The 20,202-nt window shown below is 36.2% G+C and overlaps 1 protein-coding gene across 4 annotated transcripts in view; it reads left to right on the forward strand.

Annotated features, from left to right (window-relative positions):
- ARHGAP24 (Rho GTPase activating protein 24) overlaps positions 1-20,202 on the forward strand; it is a 749,428-nt gene that overhangs the window by 719,970 nt on the left and 9,256 nt on the right. For all 4 annotated transcript variants that reach the window (XM_032400717.1, XM_032400716.1, XM_032400719.1 and 1 more), the window contains 3 exons: positions 4,560-4,692; positions 7,567-7,640; positions 11,106-11,227. In XM_032400717.1, the coding sequence (XP_032256608.1) occupies positions 4,560-4,692; positions 7,567-7,640; positions 11,106-11,227 (329 nt within the window). The remainder of the gene's footprint in view (positions 1-4,559; positions 4,693-7,566; positions 7,641-11,105; positions 11,228-20,202) is intronic.

Raw genomic sequence — 20,202 nt, forward strand, 5'->3', positions numbered from 1 at the left:
ATAGATTATAAATAGGGCAGGCAATTTCCAGGAACTGTAAAGAACATTCTTAAGATCTCACACTTGACAGCGACTTAGCAGCTAGATTTTACAGGAAGGGTTAAGAAGTAGGGGCATGGTATGGAAAAGTATTGTTGGTGATTAGTTAGAGATATAAGCCCAAGGGGGACAAAAAGATCTATGTTATTCATTTCTGTTTCACCCAGCATGTGGCATGAAGCCATGCCCACCATAAGTATTTGGGAACTACTATTGGTAGAAGGATTCCAGAATGACCAAAGGCATGCGCATGAGAATATAAAAGTAGGTCAATTAGTGAAAGTTTCATGAAATCCTCCCTTTAAGCGTGGTAAAAAGACTATACGTGAGGAAGCAGGACTCAGAAGTAGAGTCCAAGTACAATATAAGAGGAAAACAAAACCCATATGTTGATCAATTAAAGGACACATGCTTCAGAGCATCTCCTGCTCTGCGGGCTCCTTTACTCAGGATCCTGGGGCCTGTCTCTGCCTCCTTGCCATCACTGGATAGAATGTGCATGATTATTCATCTTAATTTCTGAAAACAGATTCTACCACCAGGTGAGTGAAAGAGACCTGAGATTTGTATAATGATTTTGCATTAGCAAGTAGTCTTGAATTTCTACCAGAAGACTTTAAAACCTCTCATAACTTAGTGATTAGCCAGAAAGAATTTCATACCGGGTTGGTTTCTTGTTCAAGTACCCAAAATAGGGTTAGTAACAGGACCTGCTCACAGGCCTGATGTAGAGTGAGGTATGTATAGGCGGTGTTGCTGCTGCAGCTCTTATTGTTATTATTATTATTCATTATTATTAACCAGGTTAGGTATCTTAATTCTCTATTGTACACTGACTTGTGCCACAGTGCAGTCACTTCACCTTTTTTTTTTTTTTAAAAAAATAGGCTCAATGCAGGGCTTGAACTCATGACCCCGAGATCAAGACCTGAGCTGAGATTTAGAGTCGGACACTCAACCGATTGAGCCACCCAGGCGCCCCATCATTTTTCTTTCTTTGATAAAGACTGAGATACATTTCTCTGGGACAAAGATGACATGTTCCCCTAGGTACATTGGGCAATTACCACACAATATTAGTATTTACTTATTTGGATGTCCATAGTAAGCAAATATTAATTAGTCAGAATCGTGGGTTTTCAGTAAGAGATAGGCTGGACAGTGAGATGCAGATGGCTGCCATTTTGTACAGCGGATATGCAAAGAGATTTTTCAGACAAGCACCAGACTTCCCGCTGCAGTAGGTGGCTTTCTGGCAAGAAGGGCAGATGGACTGTGAGCCCCTTGAGGTGAATCAGAACCGGCATACATGCTGGAGTCTTCCCAGAAGCAATTGTTTTCTTCCATTCAGTGGGAAAGGACAAAGCCAAAAATGAGAACGCCAGGAAAATGTAGGTGTTTCTGTTTCCACAGAATAACCTAAGTTTAATAAAGCCCAAAAAAAGAAGGTAATATATTTTTAAGTTTTAGCCCTTAAGTAAAAATTTAATAACCTTTGTTAATTGAAAAAAAATGGAAAAGTATTTGGTCATTTTTTCTTCATCATTTCTATACAACTAACCATGTGTGGGTGTGTACTATAATGCTAGAAAGCTAATGTAACGCATCACTTTAGGGAAGGAATAAAATCATCATCCCGACCACGTCTCTTACCTTGATTCATAGCTCAAATATTTCTATTCTTGGAACATTACTGCAGCTCTGGTGCTGAGAAAATTGCTGGTGGATGAAGAATGATTCTGCAGCCTTTCATCCTTCGCAATGTTCGCGCCCTCTCACTACTCTAACTTTACAATGGTGCCATCTAGTGTTCACATGTCCTCAGTACTATAGCTCAACTTCATTAGAAGCCAAATAATACAGTAGCAAGCAAGTTACCTTAAAAACAGTGTGCCATTAAAGAGGGCACGTACTGCATGGAGCACTGGGTGTTATACGCAAACAATGAATCATGGAACACTACATCAAAAACTAATGATGTAATGTATGGTGATTAACATAACATAAAAAAACTAATAATGTAATGTATGGTGATTAACATAACATAATAAAATAAAATAAATAAATAAAAAATTTTTAAAAACCAGTGTGCCGGGGACAGTCAATGTAATGAATAGTCAGTCATTGAGAACACGAGAACAGAATTTTTCATTAAATGTATATTTCTTATCATTATTGCCTCATTTATTACATTTCCTTCACAAAGATTTTTATATATTCTATTTACATAGTCAGACAAATTCTAGATAACATACTCCATGTATTGAAATTATACTTATTTTATCTTTTATTTTTATATTTTTCTCTGTACCTTCCTGTAACTCTAACACAATGGTCATTGTCTTTGACGGCGACACAAGCAACCTAGTCATGGGTTGGGTTGGATTAGAGCAGAATCAAAAGATGGAAATCATTTATTGTAATATTTGATTGCACTGCCTATCCTGTCCCAGGTTGTGGTTTTGTTAGTGCTGATGATTGTACCTTCAAGGGCCAGGTTCTTCACTACATAGCCAGAGAAACACAGAAGGGCTTTGATATGCATAAAATACAGTGTTTAAAAAAAAACAAAAAACCACACACAAAAAAACTAGTCTTACCATTGACACTATGTTAGGACTATCTGTTTAAAAAATTTTGTAGAAAGTAATTTATGGAATTAATATGCTTAGGCACAGTTTTCAAGATGTCCCAGAGATGTGACTTTTATTTTCTTTACTAGCCTTTGAGTTGACTTCTATATTGCCTATCAGTTCGGAATTTTAAGGGGAAAAAAATATATTTATTTAATCATGAAAGAACAAAATTAATTTAAGACAGGCCCTATCAGATTACCTCCATCATTTTAACATCTGCAGAATGGTTGACAAAACACCTGCTTTGACTGACTTCAACACTGAAATGAAGCAGCTCAACCTTCGCCCTGTCTGATATGGGGGAAGGTGGAGTCCCCGACTCTAAGAGAATGCTGCCTACACGCAAAACTCATCCAGTCCCACTCTGAACTTGGCTCTCCCTTAGCTTTTTGTTACCTCCTCAAGGACAGGATGTTCCCTCCCACTTTGGGCTCTGTTTACCTGCCTTGCTTTAATCGGGAATGCATTCTTTTGTGCTTCTGCTCTCATTTGGTTAATTATTACAACCCTTCAGACCTTGACCTATGAATCATTTCCTCAGAGAAGCCCTCCAACCCCTAATTAGTCCTCTCTTGTTATTAGATATCATCCAGCACTTTTCCTTATTACCACTCACCACACTTTGCAATTGTATGCTTGTGTTATTATCTACTTAATATGCCCTGTCCCCACTAGATTATAAATTTCGAGCAGGCTGAAATAATCTTTTTTTAACCATTTGGGGTCCTAGCCACTGTGTGTTTCTGTAGTTCAATACAGTAGTAGGCATGTGGGAAATAGCTGATGAAATCCAAAATTGAGAACTGAGATGCCCATTGTCCCAGCCCCTGTAGTTTTGTGATGGCAACTCTGCTTCCATGTCACCCTTGAGGCAAGAGAATATTCACTGAGGCAGGAAGTTCAACTGTATGGTAGCTCTCAAGGTATAGCCCTCTGGGGACATGTCACTTCCTGCAACACCGTCTGGGAGTGGGATGTTCATTCTCAATACCTACAGAATCCCTGACCTTGTTCACTGCTGCTCTTCAACTTCTCAAGGTCAAGTGGCCTTTCACTCCCTGCCCACCAATTCCTCCTTGCCACATTTCTATTCCCCTCACTCAAAATTAAATAAACAAACAAACAAAATTCACCTCTTGTAGTCTTTACTGTCTGCCATCTTCATGGGATTAACATGGAGATAGAGAGCACAAAATGTAAATTAGTATTTTAAGAAATTATCCTGTCACTTTGTATAAATTTGCACATTATACAAAGGACAGGTTGTGTTTTCATTGTTTATTTTTGTAGTACATTCCTTCTCTTTCTAGAAGACCCTAAGGATTCCCAACTGTCTTAGAATATTAGACAAGAGATCATGCTGAGAACCAATCATTTCAAAATAAGTTCTGCTTAAAAAATTTATAACATGTCATACTAAGTTTCTGATATCTATAACCAGTCACCAGTGTCTTCTAAAGAGTAAGAAATGAAGCCAGGATTCAGAAGTGATTAACTGTGACACTGAATACATGCATGCATAGATGGATTTGGTATTTTTTGTAAATTGTATTATATTTCATTTAAAGTCTGGTATATTGGCATTGCTTTCCAAAGTTAACACTTTTGCTTAACATCGAGTACACACAAAAGAAAAGTCCTTGCCCTTCTGAATATATTCAGACCACACTGAAGCTTCCAGAGTCCTTCCAGATCCCTCTCCTCTCCACCTGTGGTAGCATTTCATAGGCCTTATGAAAGTGTATGCTTCTTGAAAGCTGAACTTACTGATTGAATTGCCAACTCGTATAGAATTCCGACTCTTCAATGTGTATTTGATGAAAAACTAAATCGGATAGCATAAAGTTTACTCCAAAGAATATCTTCACACTTCTATTTCCACAGCAACACGGACGTACACACAGTGGCGTCACTTCTTAAACTCTATCTCCGAGAACTTCCAGAACCAGTCATTCCTTATGCAAAGTATGAAGATTTTTTGTCCTGCGCCAAACTGCTCAGCAAGGAAGAAGAAGCTGTAAGTTGATGCATTTCTTTCTTAAAAAACCTTCATTTGGCTTTCTTGTCAATGTTCTTAGTTTTTAATTTGTAAATTTCCTTTTGTCCCATCCTTGGATTATTTTCCACTAATGTATTTATTGATATTGCACACACTTTGACATTACACACACAACTCAGGTCCCATTTCTTAATCCCCTCTCTTATCAAAAAGAAACTGCAGGTTAATAAATGAAATGAACCCTCCTTGCCCTCTTTGCTCCTCTAAATAGTTAACTGTGTGCTACATGAGGCCAAACAGTCCATGAACAAAGTGGATGCCTTATTTCATATTCTCTTTTTCATTGTGTGCCCCTCTAAATTACCTAAACAATGCCTTCTACCAAATCTTAGGTACCATTTTTTTAAAACAGCTTTATTGAGATACAATTCATATACCATATAATCACCTATTTAAAGTGTACAATCAGTGCATTTTAGTATACAGTTGACCCTCAAACAACAGGGGTTTGAACGGGTCCTCCTATACATGGATTTTTTGCAGTGCAGTACTATAAATGTATTTTCTCTTCCTTATGATTTTCTTAATATTTTCTTTTCTTTTCTCTAGCTTACTTTATTGTAAAAATACAGCATATAATGCATAAAACATACAAAATATTTGTTAATCAACTGTTTATGTTATCAGTAAGGGTTCCAGTCCACAACAGGCTATTAGTAATTGAGTTTTGGGGGAGTCAAAAGTTATTCATGGATTTTCGAGTTGGGGGGGATTGGTGCCCTTCACCCCCACATTACTCAGGGTCAACTGTATTCTCAAGAGTTGTGCAACCACTACCAAAATCTAATTTTAGAACATTTAGCACATTTCCATCATCCTATAACAAACGCCATATCTCTTCCCCAGGCCCCACCTTCCCTAGCTCTTGGCAACTGCTAATCTCTTTCTGTATCTATAGACTTGTGTATTTTGGCTATTTCATATAAATGGAATCATTCACTACATTGTCTTCTGTGACTGGCTTCTTTCACTGTTTCCAAGGTTCATCCACACTATACCACATATATTTAGTATTTCATGCTATTTATTTATTTATTTATTTATTTATTTATCCATTCATCAGTTGTAGCACATGTGTGTTGTTTCTGTTGTTTGACTATTATTAATAATGCTGCTGTGAATATTCACGTGCAAAGTTTTGCATGGATATATGTCTGCATTTCTCCTGGGTATATACCTAGAAGGCAGAATTGCTGGGCCATATGTGTGTTTCTTAAAGAGGCTCCGTCATTTTAAATTCCCACCAGCAATGTGTGCAGATTCCAACGTCTCCACATTTTTGCCAACACTTGTTATCTCTCTTTTTTACCATAGCCATCCTAACGTAAGTAAAGTGAGATCTCATTGAGCTTGAGTTGCATTTCTCTGATGGTTAATGATGTTAAACATTTTTCCATGTACTTATTGGCTCTTCACATATTTTCTTTGGAAAAACATCTCTTCAAATCATTTTCCCATTTTTAATTGGGTTATTTGTCTTATTATCAAGTTGTGAGAGTTCTTTATAGTTTAGATTATAAAGCTCTTATCAGATACATGATTTGATTTGCAAATATTTCTCCCATTCTATAGGTTGTCTCTTCAGGTTTTTTTTAAAGATTTATTTATTTATTTTAGAAGGGGGTGGCAGAGAGAGGGAATTTCAAGCAGACTCCCTGCTGAGCACAGAACCCGATGCCAGACTCCCATGACCCTGAGATCATGACCTGAGCCAAAATCAAGAGTCAGACACTCAAATGACTGAGCCACCCAGGTGCCCCAAGTCTCTTCAGTCTTTTGATAGTGTCCTTTCAAGCACGAAAGTTTTTAATTGCAACGAAGTCCAATTTATCTATTTTTCTTTTGTCACTTGTGCTTTTAATGTCATATCTAAGAAGTCTTTAACCAAGCTCACCAGGATTTATTCCTATATTTTCTTGTAAGACTTTTGTAACATTAACTCTTACATTTAGGTCTGTGATGCATTTTGAGTTAATTTTGGCTTATGATATGAGGAAAGATCCAACTGCATCCTGTGGCACGTGGATATCCAGTTGTCTCAGAACCATTTGTTGGAAAGACTCTTGTTTCCTCCACTGGATTTTCTTGGCACTCTTGTTGAAATTGCTGCCTATTTTTATAAATGAAGTTTTACTTTGTTATGTAATATTGTCTGTGGCTGCTTTTGTACCACAACAGGAGAGTTGAGTAGTTGAGACAGAGACCATATGTCCCAGAATGCTTGCGATGTTTACCATCTGGCCTTTTTCAGGAAGAAGAACAAATTAGATTACATTATCCATTAGCTTTTCTGGGACCATTTACATTTTAGAAGTTCTACAATGAGAAGAACCCAAGCAATTAATCCATTTGCGAAATGTCCTGGAAGAGCAGGTTTTTCGTTCTCCATCCCACCCCAAACAGTGTATCCTAGACATGGCCCATCTTGAGAGACTTATTTGTCAGTAGACGTGTATTTGTCTCTGTTTTGGGCATGCCAGAAATGGGAAAGATCCTCACTACATTAAGGCTACTTTTTTCCCCAGATAACCTTATTATAAATGAGGCTACCTTCCCTTTTTAGTCAACAGTGAGCAAGTATTAAAAATGTTTAAAAGGCTTCACTTAACATCTGTTTCTCCACAAATTGTACTTATGGAAATATTTGAAATACTTTTTCACATCTTTGAAAATATTTGTGAAATGCTCTCTAATAGTGGCAAGTTTTCAGGACAGGATTCTTCACTGATGATATGTGAAACTACTGAAAAAAACTGTATACCCATTTTTTATTTGCTTTAATTCCAAGGCCAACGCTTAGATAACATTCATTCTCTATTTCTTTTTACTCAGGGTGTTAAGGAATTAGCAAAGCAGGTGAAGAGTTTGCCAGTGGTCAATTACAACCTCCTGAAGTATATTTGCAGGTAAGAATTGTCCTAAAGACAAAACTAAACAGAACAAGACAATATACAACCTAATACTAAGTTACTTTTGACCATGAATAAAATCACTGAACTGTTCTGAGCTCTAGTGTTGATCTTTATAAAATTAAGAGGTTTGACAAGATGATCTCAAAGGTTTCTTTGAGCACTGAAATTGCTCGATTTTTGCCATTTGCTGTTTCTGAGTCTCTCTTAGGTCTAATAAGAAGGATATGTTGCTTCAAACTTCCATCAAAGTTCTTTGTACATGTGCCATGTATCTTCGTTTAGAGGAGCATTTACCTTAGCATGAGAAAGACCAGTGGGGGGAGGGCCAGTTTCTATCACTGACTTCTTATGTGTCTGTATGCAATTTTCTTATTCTCTCTAAGTGTCCTACTAGGTAAAAGAGTATTGAAAACACACATTTCACACAGTTGTTTTAACATTTAAATTATATTTTTTGATTGAATAAATATTATTTTCTTTCTATTTCCCTCTTACTTCAAGACTCATTGAAAAGACATTTTTATTCAATTCTGTTAGGACAATAATTGTGCCTGGTAAATCTCTCACTCATGACCATATTTACCTATGGCCTGGGATGGTGTGTGCCATGACTGTGCCCTGTTTAAGAAACCATATGATTTCAGTCATACGTGGAATTTAAGAAACAAAACAAACAATCATGGGGGGCGGCGCGGGAAGAGAGAGGCAAACCAAGAAACAGACTCTTAACTATAGAGAACAAACTGATGATTACCAAAGGGGCGGCAGGTAGGGGATGGGTGACATAGGTAATGGGGATTAAGGAAGGCACTTGTTGAGGTGAGTACCGGCTGTTGTATGGAAGTGTTGAATCACTAAATTGCACACCTGAAGCTAATATTACACTGTATGTTAACTAACTGGAATTTAAATAAAAACAAAAAAAATAAAGACACCAAATATGTAAAATTGAAACATTAAATTTAAATAAAGAGATGATGATTGGCAATACAAGTCATTATAAGGTATCTTAAATCAAAGCCTTTCAGTTTGTTTTTAAATAATTCAAATTTTTAATTCAATGCAGTATTAACATTTGCATATACTTTTTGTGTCATGATTAGATAAATGTTCAGGAGAGTGGGAACTAAAATGCAATTTAAGACTAATGCCAGACAGGGAGCCTGGGTGGCTCAGATGGTTAAGCATCTGCCTTCGGCTCAGGTCATGATCCCAGGGTCCTGGGATCGAGTCCTGCATCAGGCTCCCTGTTCAGCGGGGAACCTGCTTCTCCCTCTGCCTCTCTCTCTCTCTGTCTCTTATGAATAAATAAATAAAATCTTAAAAAAAAAAAAAGGCTAATGCCAGACACTGTGGACCTCACTGTCAACTGTAACTGAGTAGGAATTCCAGAATCTCCTACTGTAGCTTTTTCTGGGAATGGTAGGAAGCAAATATGAGTTTAGGTTTCATAATTTGTTTTTTTAAAGATTTTATTTATTTATTTGAGAGAGAGAGAGAGAGAAACCCAGTGGGGAGAGGGGCAGAGGGAGAGACAGAAGCAGACTCCCCACTGAGCAGGGAGCCCAACATGGGGCTTGATCCCAGGACCCCGAGATCAAGACCTGAGCCAAAGGCAGCCGCCCAACCAACTGAGCTGCCCAGGCACCCCAGGTTTCGTATTTTAAAAAAGAAAGAAATAGTATCACTGATAACATAGATTCATTAACACATCAGGGTTCCAACCCAAGATTTTGAACTAATTCAAACTGTTGTGGTAAATGAGAAAAGACATCCTCTTTAAGTAAAAGGGAAAAGACTTTTCCTTGTTCCGTATTACCCATCTTTATCTCCACAGTAGGAGAACTTCACTTCTCTTGAAACATTTAAGCAGACTTTTGGTTTCAGCTATTTCAAATAAGAAATTACACTGGTATGAGTTTTTGCCCTTCAGTTTTACTGTAGCTTAGCCTGTCTAACAGTAATGAATATGTGGAACAGGTGCCTTTCTTCAAAGTCATAGGGGAGTAGTCAAGAGCACAGACTCCAGAGTCAGATGATCTGGGTTCAAATCTCGGCTCTGCCACCTGTTACTTTGTGTCCTTGGAGAATATTCTTAACCACTCTGGTGCCTCGTGTGTCTCGTCTGTAAAATGGAGATGGTCATAGTATGTACTTCACAGAGTTGCATCAAGAATTTAGTAAGTTAGTGCAATGACTGACACATAAAATATATTATTTTAAATAATAATAAGTTCTCTTATTTTGCTTAGCATAATACACTCTAGCTTCATCCATGTTGTTGCAAATGACAAGATTTCATTCTTTTTGATGGCTGAGTAATAGTCTGTTGTGTATATATATCTATATGGTATATATATCTTCTTTATCCATTCCTCTATGCCAAGTGAAATAAGTCAGTCAGAGAAAAACAAATACCATATGCTTTCACTCATATGTGGAATTAAAGAAACAAACAGATGAACATAGGGGAAGGACAGGGAAAAAAAGAGAGAGAGGGAAGCAAACCATAAGTGACTCTTAACTATAGAGAACAAACTGAGGGTTGATGGAGGGGAGGTGGGTGGGGGCTGGGCTAAATGAGTGATGGATATTAAGGAGGGCACTTATTGTGATGAGCACTGGGTGTTATATGTGAGTGATGAATCATTAAATCCTACTGTATGTTAACTAACTAGAATTTAAATAAAAATTTGAAATAAAAAAATAAGTAAATAAAACCAAGTGAAAAAGTAATAAGTTCTTTTTTATTTTTTCATCACTTCCACTTTGTCTCATCAGTACAATTAGTAAACCATGAAATCTAGAAATGAAGAGGGGCTGGGGAATGAAAAATGGCTGAAAGACTACAAAAACAATCCCTCCTACTAAAATCATTTGGGGAAAAGTCTATTGCACGCTTCTTATTCTTTAGCACCTAATAAATTGAAAAAATTGTGCTTATATTAATTTTTCATATTAGTAGAACTAAGGTTTTAATTTAAACCATGTTTGATATCATTTTTTAGTAGACTATAAACTTGAAGCTGACAAATTACTCAATAAAGAGGGTTGATTCCTCTTTTCTGAAATAAAGGATTGTACCGGATGATCTTATTTATAGTTCTCAAATTGAATATACATATAAATTAAATGTTTTCTTTGAGGATTGAAAGCAAATCCATATTCTTGAATCTCATGTCCATATTAACATTATCCAAATACACCTGTTTCTGTGATTGACAGAGGAAACCAAGCTAAGCCAGGCCAGAAATATTTGATATGATCCCTCAAGTTTGATCCTTAATCATTTGCAATATATTTTCCCCACATTTGACTGAGAGATGTTTGAATTTCTAAATAATTTTGTGTCCATAATTGTATTTGAACATATTCTAGTTAATAAATTTCCCAATAACCTACTTTCTTCCACTGACAAATTTGATACCATTGTTTTGTTCATGTTCTTATACCCAACAGGTTCTTGGATGAAGTACAATCCTATTCTGGAGTTAACAAAATGAGTGTGCAGAACTTGGCCACTGTTTTTGGCCCTAATATCCTGCGCCCCAAAGTAGAAGATCCTTTGACCATAATGGAGGGTAAGTAAATGATTATCTTACATCCTCATCAAGAGAGCAATCAACTGTCTTTTGTTTGTTTGTTTTGTTTTTTCTAAAGTTTATTTATAATCTCTATACCCAATGTGGGGCTCAAATTCACAACCCCAAGATCAAGAGTCACATGCTCTGCTGCCTGAGCCAGCCAGGCAATCCCAATCAACTGTCTTTTGTTTGGTCTGAACCTATTCTCTTCTGAGGAAACTAGGGAAATAAGTAACTCCATGGTAACTTCATTTATTGACCCAAGTCCTTCAAGTGCAAAAAACTTCTCTTTGGAAGTCAGGCATTTTTTTTAGTTTTCTAAAGAAAATAATTTACTAAAAGATTCCTCAGTAGCCTTACAAGAATAAATCAGCTGTAAAGTATTATGCAAGAACTAGAAAAACCAGTTGACTTTTTGAGCCCCATTCAATTTTCAGAAAATTCAAAAGGTAACTATCTTAAGTTAATATAGTTTTATTAATTTTGGTTTTGACTAATTTCAAGAATCAGGAAAATATGGTCTTCTGTAAGATTATGCTACTTATTAAACTGTGGTTTGAAACATGAATTGTTTTCTAGATTATAAAATGCCTCGAATTATTTTCCACACTGAACTTCTACTTCTGTTTGTTTCCAGTAGGCCTTACTGCTTGAATACCTTTCTTACCTATGGCCATTAGTAGTACCATTGTTTTCTACAAATTGGACAAATTGAACATTTAAGAATTTAATAAGGAAGAGGGGAGGAGAAAGAAAACGAGTCATTTTAGTTTCACCCTGAGCTTATTTAGAACAAAATATACTCCTGATACTGTTCCTTTCTTGAAAATTCTACGATTTTTATTCCTCTATGTCTTATGAGACAGAGAGAAAGCTTTTAAGAGTTTGCCTGCACCACCTCAGCTTCATTTCCTTGTCAGATATTTAGGGCAATAACAAGTGAACATCAGATTTGGGGCAATAAGTTAGTTGGCCCAGAAAACTTAATTTCTTTTGGAAGAGTTTAGCAGACATTAGAAGATATAAAATGTGAAGCTATAAGAAGCTTACCAGTACTTTAGTCTATAGTTTTCTAAAACCTTTTTTTATTATAAAATAGAAGGCATATGATAATGAAAACCACCAATAACACACACACGTACACATCTTAATGAATTTATATAAGACAAATACTCTAGAAATCACCACCCAGGTCAAGAAATATAACTTTTTTAGGCATCCCAAAAGTCTGGCTCTGTGTCCTGTTGCTCCATCTTACTCCCCCACTTACTTATAACTCTATTTTACTACACAGACATTTGTATCAATCACTTCCTTGCATTTCTTTATAGTTTTATCAACCAAATAGATTTCCTAGGCATTATATTTAATCTTTACTATTATTTTATTTGATATTTTTTAACGTCTTTGGCCCTAATATCCTGACTTCAGGAACATATAAAAAGGATAATAAACCAACACCAGTGGGTTTTAATCCCAGGAAGGCAAACTTGGCTAGCCATTTAAAAATCAATGTAATTCTGGGGCACCTGGGTGGCTCAGTCAGTTGAGCGGCTGCCTTCAGCTCAGGTCATGATCCCAGGGTCCCAGGATCGAGCTCTGCATCAAGCTCCCTGCTCAGCGGAGAGCCTGCTTCTCCCTCTTCTTCTGCTGCTCCCTCTGCTTGTGCTCTCTCTCTCTCTGTCAAATAAATAAATAAAATCTTTTAAAAAAATAAATAAAAATCAATGTAATTCACCATATTGACAACATTTTTTAAAAAAAAATCCTCTCCGTGAATACAAAAAAAGTATTTTACAAAATCTAACACCACTCATGATAAAGGCTGTTAGCAAATTAGAAATAAAAGGAGCTTAACCTAACAAAGGTCATCTATAAAAAATGTAGTTATAATATTATACTTAATGGTGAAAGACGGAATGCTTTCCCCCCTAAGATTGGGCATAAGGTAAGATTGCCTACTTCTGGCACTTCGACTGTACTAGAAATCCTAGCCAGTGCGATAAAGTATCAAGAAGGAATTAAAGGCATACAAATTAGGAAGTTGTACAACTCTGTTTATTCACAGACAACATGATAATTTATGTAGAAAATTCTAGAAAATCTACAAGGAAAGCTACTGTAACTAATAAGTTAACTTATCAAGGTCATATGATACAATGTCAATTTATAAAAATTCATTGTATTTCTATACACTAACATTGAACAATTGGAAATTGAAATAAAAAATATAATTTTAGAACAACACTTACAAATATCAAAAATTAGGGTTAAATTTAAGAAAATATGCACAAGATATATATCCTGAAAACTACTAAACATTTATGAAAAAAAACTATGTAAATGGGGAAATATACTATGTTCATCAATTAGAATAGTCAAAATCAATGAGCTATTAATTTTCCTAAAGCGTACCTATAGTATCAACATAATTCTCAAAAATATTACAGAAAAAATTTTATTTGTAGAAATTGACAATCTGATTATAAAACTTACATGGAAATAAAAATTATCTAGAATAGTAAAAACAATTTGAAAGGGAAAAAGAAAGTTGAAATATACTACTTGATTTAAGACTTAATATAATGCCACAAATAATCAAGGTAGTATGCTATCAATATAGAGATAGACATATAGATCGATGTAATAGAAAAGAGAGTCCAGAAGTAGACCCACACATGTCATCATTTGTTTGTGACATATGTGCCAGGTTAGTTCAGTGGGAAAAGGGTAGTCATTTCAACAAATGATACTTGAAAAATTGCATGTTTAAAAATCCTCTATCCTTACTTCACATCACTTAGAAAATTAAGTTGAAATGGATCATAGACCTAAATGTAAGAGCTAAAAGCATAAAATTAGAGAGGAAAACATAGGAGAAGAAACCTTAGACTTACTAGGACACAAAAATCTCTAACCATAAAAAAAATTGATAAGTTGTACTTCATCAAGATATCCTTAAGAGAACAGGGCGCCTGGGTGGCTCAGATGGTTAAGCATCTGCCTTCGGCTCAGGTCATGATCCCAGGGTCCTAGGATCGAGTCCTGCATCAGGCTCCCTGCTCGGAAGGGGGCCTGCTTCTTCCTCTCCCTCTGCTGCTCCCCCTGCTTGTGCTCTTTCGCTCTCTCTGTCAAATAAATAAATAAAATCTTTAAAAAAAAAAAAGATATCCTTAAGAGAACAAAAAGGCCAGCCATTGAAATGGGGAATATGTTGTGAATCAAATATTAAAGAATTAAAGAATTTGTTTTAAAGGTATATAAATAACTCATACAAATAATAGGACAGTGAATCCAATGAAAAATTGGGTGAAAGATCTGAATTAGACATTTCATCAAAGATAAACAAATAGCTGGGGCCCCTGAGTGGCTCAGTCGTTAAGCGTCTGCCTTCGGCTCAGGTCATGTTCCCGGGGTCCTGGGATCGAGCTCCATTTTGCAAAGTTGGGTAGCTTCTTATAAACTTAATCATTTACTAGCCATAAGACCAGAGCAGTGTGCTAAGTATTTACCCATATATAAAGAAAATATATGTTCACCAAAGCTTTTAGTCAAATGTTCATATCTTTATTTCATAATAGCTCCAACCTGAAAACAGACCAATTGTCTATCAATCAGTGAATAGATAAACAATTTTTGGTACATTCATAAAATGGTATACTACTCAGCAATAAAAAGAATGAACTATTTGATACATCCAACAATATGGATAAATGTCAAATGTATTACGCTAAGTGAATAATGCCTAGACACAAAAGACTTCATACTGTACAATTCCATTTATATGAAATTCTAGAAAAAGAAAAACTATAGTGTTAGAAAGCAGATGAGTGATTATCATGGTTGGGAGGTGGGGGTAGGGAATTGGCTACAAATAGGCACAAGGGAATTCTCTATTTCATGATTACATGGAAACATCCAGGACTGTCATTTGTCAAAGTTCATGATATAACTTACAAACATCTGTACATGTACAAAATGACACACGTATAAGGTTATTCATTGCAAAAATACAAATCGAAACTACATTTCATAGAAGGCTGTCATATGTCTGTGTATATGTATTTTATTTTATTATTTTATTTTTTTTATTATGTTTTGTTAGTCACCATACTATGTAAGTGTATTTTAAAGTGCCTAGGTACCTTTAAAGGAAAATTGAATTCTTATCCAATTCTTATGAAGAAGTGCCTATAATGTGATATTTAAATTCAACCTTTGTAAAAGTATACAGGCGAGGGGGGATTTCAGGATCCATGTAGTTCAGTGGGACCCCCAAAGCTGCTTGGACTCTTCAGAGTGGGCTGGTGATTATAACCACTCTGACCTCATTATTTGGGCTTCATGTTATTCATTAGCAGCCCAAGAAAGAAAATGACAGAGAAGAGGAAATAAAAAGTAAAAAAGAGTATATAGCAACACATACTTCATCATTACTAAGCTAGTCTGTCCTAAAAAGATATAAAAATTGAAAGAAAGTCCCTTTGCAAGAACTATTGCCATTTATTATTCTGGATATTAGATGAAAGCAAAGCCTCCCAAGGTAGAAAAGAGAGATTTCTAGATCGCTGGGGCCCTGACAGTCACTCTATAATTATGGCAGGTAACTTAGTCATGACTGTTCACAGACTCATCGTGGAGATCTTGGGAATGTCACTCTTCAATTAATTAAATGCCCTGCATAGTTCACAGCCGTGGTGAGAAGTAGTGATGCTTCAAATGTTAATATTCCAGTGATGGGGAAAAGCTCCATTTTCCCAAAGTACTAGACAGAGTCATATATAATAGAGGCTGCTAATATTTGAAAGTGTGTCTGTCATATGAGCAAATAGTAAAATAGGACTAGTTCACATGTCTTCAAACAGTACATAACGACAGTGTTGACAGCCATTTTAACTACACTAACATCTTTTCATCAGATTCACTTCCACATGCACTGAAAATAGGATGACAAATTCAGAGGTAGCTAAAAAAAGGAAAGATGGATATATTATACCATTAATTTTTTTCAATCCTTTTTCTTCCACAACTCTGGTTCAATAAATAGATGTCTTTTATTTAGTTTCTTACTTAGAACAACCCCAAGTTTACTTGTTACTACTACAATTTAAATTCCAACAGCTGAAACATAATAGGACAGTGCATGCTGTGGAGGAAGAAGACAAAGTATGAAATTTCACCTTGGTCATTTATCATCTGTGTGGCCTTGAACAAACAGCTTAACCTCTCTGAACCTCAATTTTCTCATCTGAAAAATTTTAAGTCCTATCTCACAGCCTTTTGAGAAAGTTAATTTAAAAGATGTAAGTGAAACATCTTCACCTAACACAGTGTTTCTCAAACTCCAACATACATAGGAATCATCTGGAGATATTAACACGCAAGTTCCCCGATTGAGAAGATCTGCAGTGGGTCCTGCAATTTAGAAGCTCCCAGGTGATATCAGTGCTACTATTCTGTTACTGCTGGTGTCATCCAGGAGCTGGTTAGAAATGTAAAATTTCATGCCCCACCCAATACATTTTAACAGAATCTCCAGGTAATTTGAACGAACATTAATGTTTGAGCAACACTGACCCAGCATCAGACCTGGCACATTGAAGATTTGTGATCTAAATATATTGTAAGTTTTGGATTATCACAGAAGTGTGCAGGATACAGATGGATGAATTACATTCAGAGGCAAATTTTGCCAACACATTGCTTTAAGCTAAAGAGTGGCCTCACCCCAGATCAGGCCTCTACTCTCTGACAGCTACCCAATTAGTAGCTGTTTCCGGTAGAAATCTGCGTTGTCAAAGCCCTTGTCATCATTTTCCCCACCATATCTCAATTTAAGTATTTTATATAGAAAGTACGCTTACTAACTAGAATTTAAATTGTTTTGCTATGTCTGTTTATTGGAGACTATTCCTAGGAGCTTTTAGCAACATCATATAAACCCAGTTAACACATCAAATTAGTATAGTTCAAGCCAAAGCAAAGATGATTGATGTTTGCATTAGCTTATACTGTTTTATTATGGGTACATGAATAAATGAATACGTAAGGAGTTTCTTGGGTTATTGAGGGGGGAAGGGGCTCCAAGTTAGGAAACTACTTGAGAAGCCTAGTTAGTGGTGGCAGCCAGTTTTAAGGGATAGGAGCTCAGCTTGAAAGGCAGTGAGGAATATGTGAAAATATACTTGAGATTTCAGCTAATATGCCATAAAACCTGATAAATCCATTGATTTTTTAATAAATTACTGCTTTTATTAGTGGATTAACTTTTTTATCCATTGTTGTCTGATTACTTCTGCTGTCTGAGATTCGTATTCATTTCTAATTCATACTTTACAGTGCATAGTGAAGATATGAGAATCAAATGGGAACCATAGTATTTTCATCTGTGTAAGAGAATTATTTTCTTTCTCAAGGTATTTTCATCATTTAAAATGCCCTGCCTAATGCTTTGCTATTTCTTGTAGAGCAGGCCTGGTAGTAACAGATTCTCTCAGTTTTTGTTTATCTAGCAATGTCTTTATTTCCCCTCCATTTTGAAGCATAGGTTTGTTGGATATAGAATTCTTGCTCGACAGTCTTTCAACATTTTGAATATCTTGTCACATTACCTTCTGGCAATGAGAAATGATGAGAAATCAGCTGTTAATCTTACTAAGGATCCCTTATACATGAGTTGCTTCTCTCTGCTACTTTCAAGATTCTTTCTCTGTTTTTGGTTTAAGACAGCTTGACTATGATGGGTCTAAGTTTGGGTCCTTTTGCATTTACCTAGCTTGGAATTTGCTGATCTTTTTTGCTATACAGATCACGTTTTTCATCAAATTGAGACATTTCAGCAACTGTTTCTTTAAATATTCTTTCTCCTTTGGGACTCTCCTTCTGGGACTACCATTAGGCATATGCTGATAATCTTTATGGTGTCCCACAAGTATGTGAGGCTCTGTTTGTTTTTCTTCCTTCTTTTTCCTTTATGTTCCTCAGACTGGATAACCTCAGTTGACCTATTTTCAAGTATAACAATTCTTTCTTCTGCCTGCTCATATCTGCTGTTGATTCCCTCTACTGATTTTTTTTTTCATTTCAACTTTTCAACTCCAGAATATCTATTTGTTTCATTTTTATACTTTCTGTCTCTTTATTGATTATAAAGTCTATTTGGTGAGACATTATTCTCACTTTCATCTGGTCTCTTTAGACATGGTTTCCTTTAGTTATTAGAACACATTTAAAATAGCTGATTTAAAGTCTTTGTCTAGTGAGTGTCCTGTCTGGGCTTCCTCAGAGTTTGTTTTTTTCCTGTGTATGGGCCATAATGTCTTTACTCTTTGCATGTCTCATAATTTTCATTGAAAACTGGACATTTTTAATAACATAATAATGTGAGAACTTTGGATATCAGGTCCTCCCCATCCTCAGGTTTGTTGTTTGTTTGGTGATTTATCTGGACTAATTCTATAAAGTCTGTACTTTTTGCCATATGTGACCACTGAAGTCTATGCTTGGTTTGCTTGGTTGTCAACTAATTATTTGCAAAGATTTCCTTAAATTGCCTAGGCCAGTAAGTTTCCCATTTTTTTACCAAATGGCTCTGTATGCCAACCTTTGACATTCAGCCAGGTAGTTCAGAGCTCTATAGTAGCCTTCAGTTTCTGCTTGTGCAGAGCCTCAAGATCAGCCAGAGGTCAGAAACTAGGGACTTAGTTCTTTCCTGAGCATGCACTCAGCTGTAGGCATGCACAAAACCCTAAACATGCCTGTAGTTTTCTAGATTCCCAGGAATAGATCCAAGCTTTTCAAAACCCCCCATGGAAGTCACATTCCTCAGATTTTCCTTTTAAGCTTGTGGTTAGCCTATTATCTGCCCCAACTGTTACCCACTGCTTCTGGCAGCCATGATGTTAAACAAAAGAGCCCTCATTATTTTTGACAAATGCCCCTGAGAAAAATGCTCTTCACACTGGTCCAATTCCTAGTCAGATCAAATAAAGACATGCATTGTGAGGGGGGTCTTCAAGGGAACCACCAAACAGGTCAAACAATGACAATACTCTGGGAATGGAGCTTTGGAATTCCAACTCTGTTCTGCCCATTGCAGGGGCTGCCAAGCTGCTGGTTCCCACTGTGACTGTGGGATATTAGTTTTCAAGGCTATTGCAAAGCTAGCGAGAAGAGGATGGGGACAAAGTTAAAACACCACAGAGTTTGCTGTTCTGAGTCAACCATTTTTCTTGGATAAACATTCTTCAGACTGTAACAAGCCTTTAGTTAATTTCCAGATTCCTACAAATGTTGATTCAGAATACTTTTGTCAGTTGCTTTTATGGAGAAGAGGATTTCTGAAGATCCTTATTATGCCATTCTGGCTCTTGTCACTTAAAATGCCTTGAAACTTTTGAATAGTGAACAAAAGTCATATGGAGTGTTATTATTGTGCTGCATTAGAAAGACAGACCATATATCCACCAGAGATCATCTAGGGTTCCATTAAGAAATGCCACTAAAATATCTTGGTGGTTTGAGGCAATTGTCAGATGAGAGATCACATTGACCTCCTCCTCAGGAAGACTTCTCATAATTAAATCTCAAACTTGCAGGAAATGGTGTATAATGATTAAAAGCCTATTCTTTGGAACTCGCTAACTCTGGTTTCAAGCCCTGTTTCTGCTCCTTAAGAGCTTTGTGACCTTGGTCAAGTTACTTAACATTTACAATACAACGATAATAACTACCTATTCATAGATTTGTTTTAAAATCCAACTAAACTAGCAAAAGGAAAGTGCTTGGGGCAGTTCATGGCACACGGTAAATGCCCAAGAACTTCTAGCTTCTATTGCTATTATCATCATTAAGAATATAGTTCAACACTACTGATAACAATGTTGAACGTTCATCTGATTGTGGTTCTGTAAGAGTCACTTTCGAGGTGGGAAATAAAACTATTTCACTCATACTACTGTGTTTCCGATGCA

The sequence above is a fragment of the Phoca vitulina genome, unplaced genomic scaffold (genome assembly GCF_004348235.1).
Source record: "Phoca vitulina isolate PV1807 unplaced genomic scaffold, GSC_HSeal_1.0 scaffold3, whole genome shotgun sequence".
Lineage (NCBI taxonomy): Eukaryota > Metazoa > Chordata > Mammalia > Carnivora > Phocidae > Phoca > Phoca vitulina.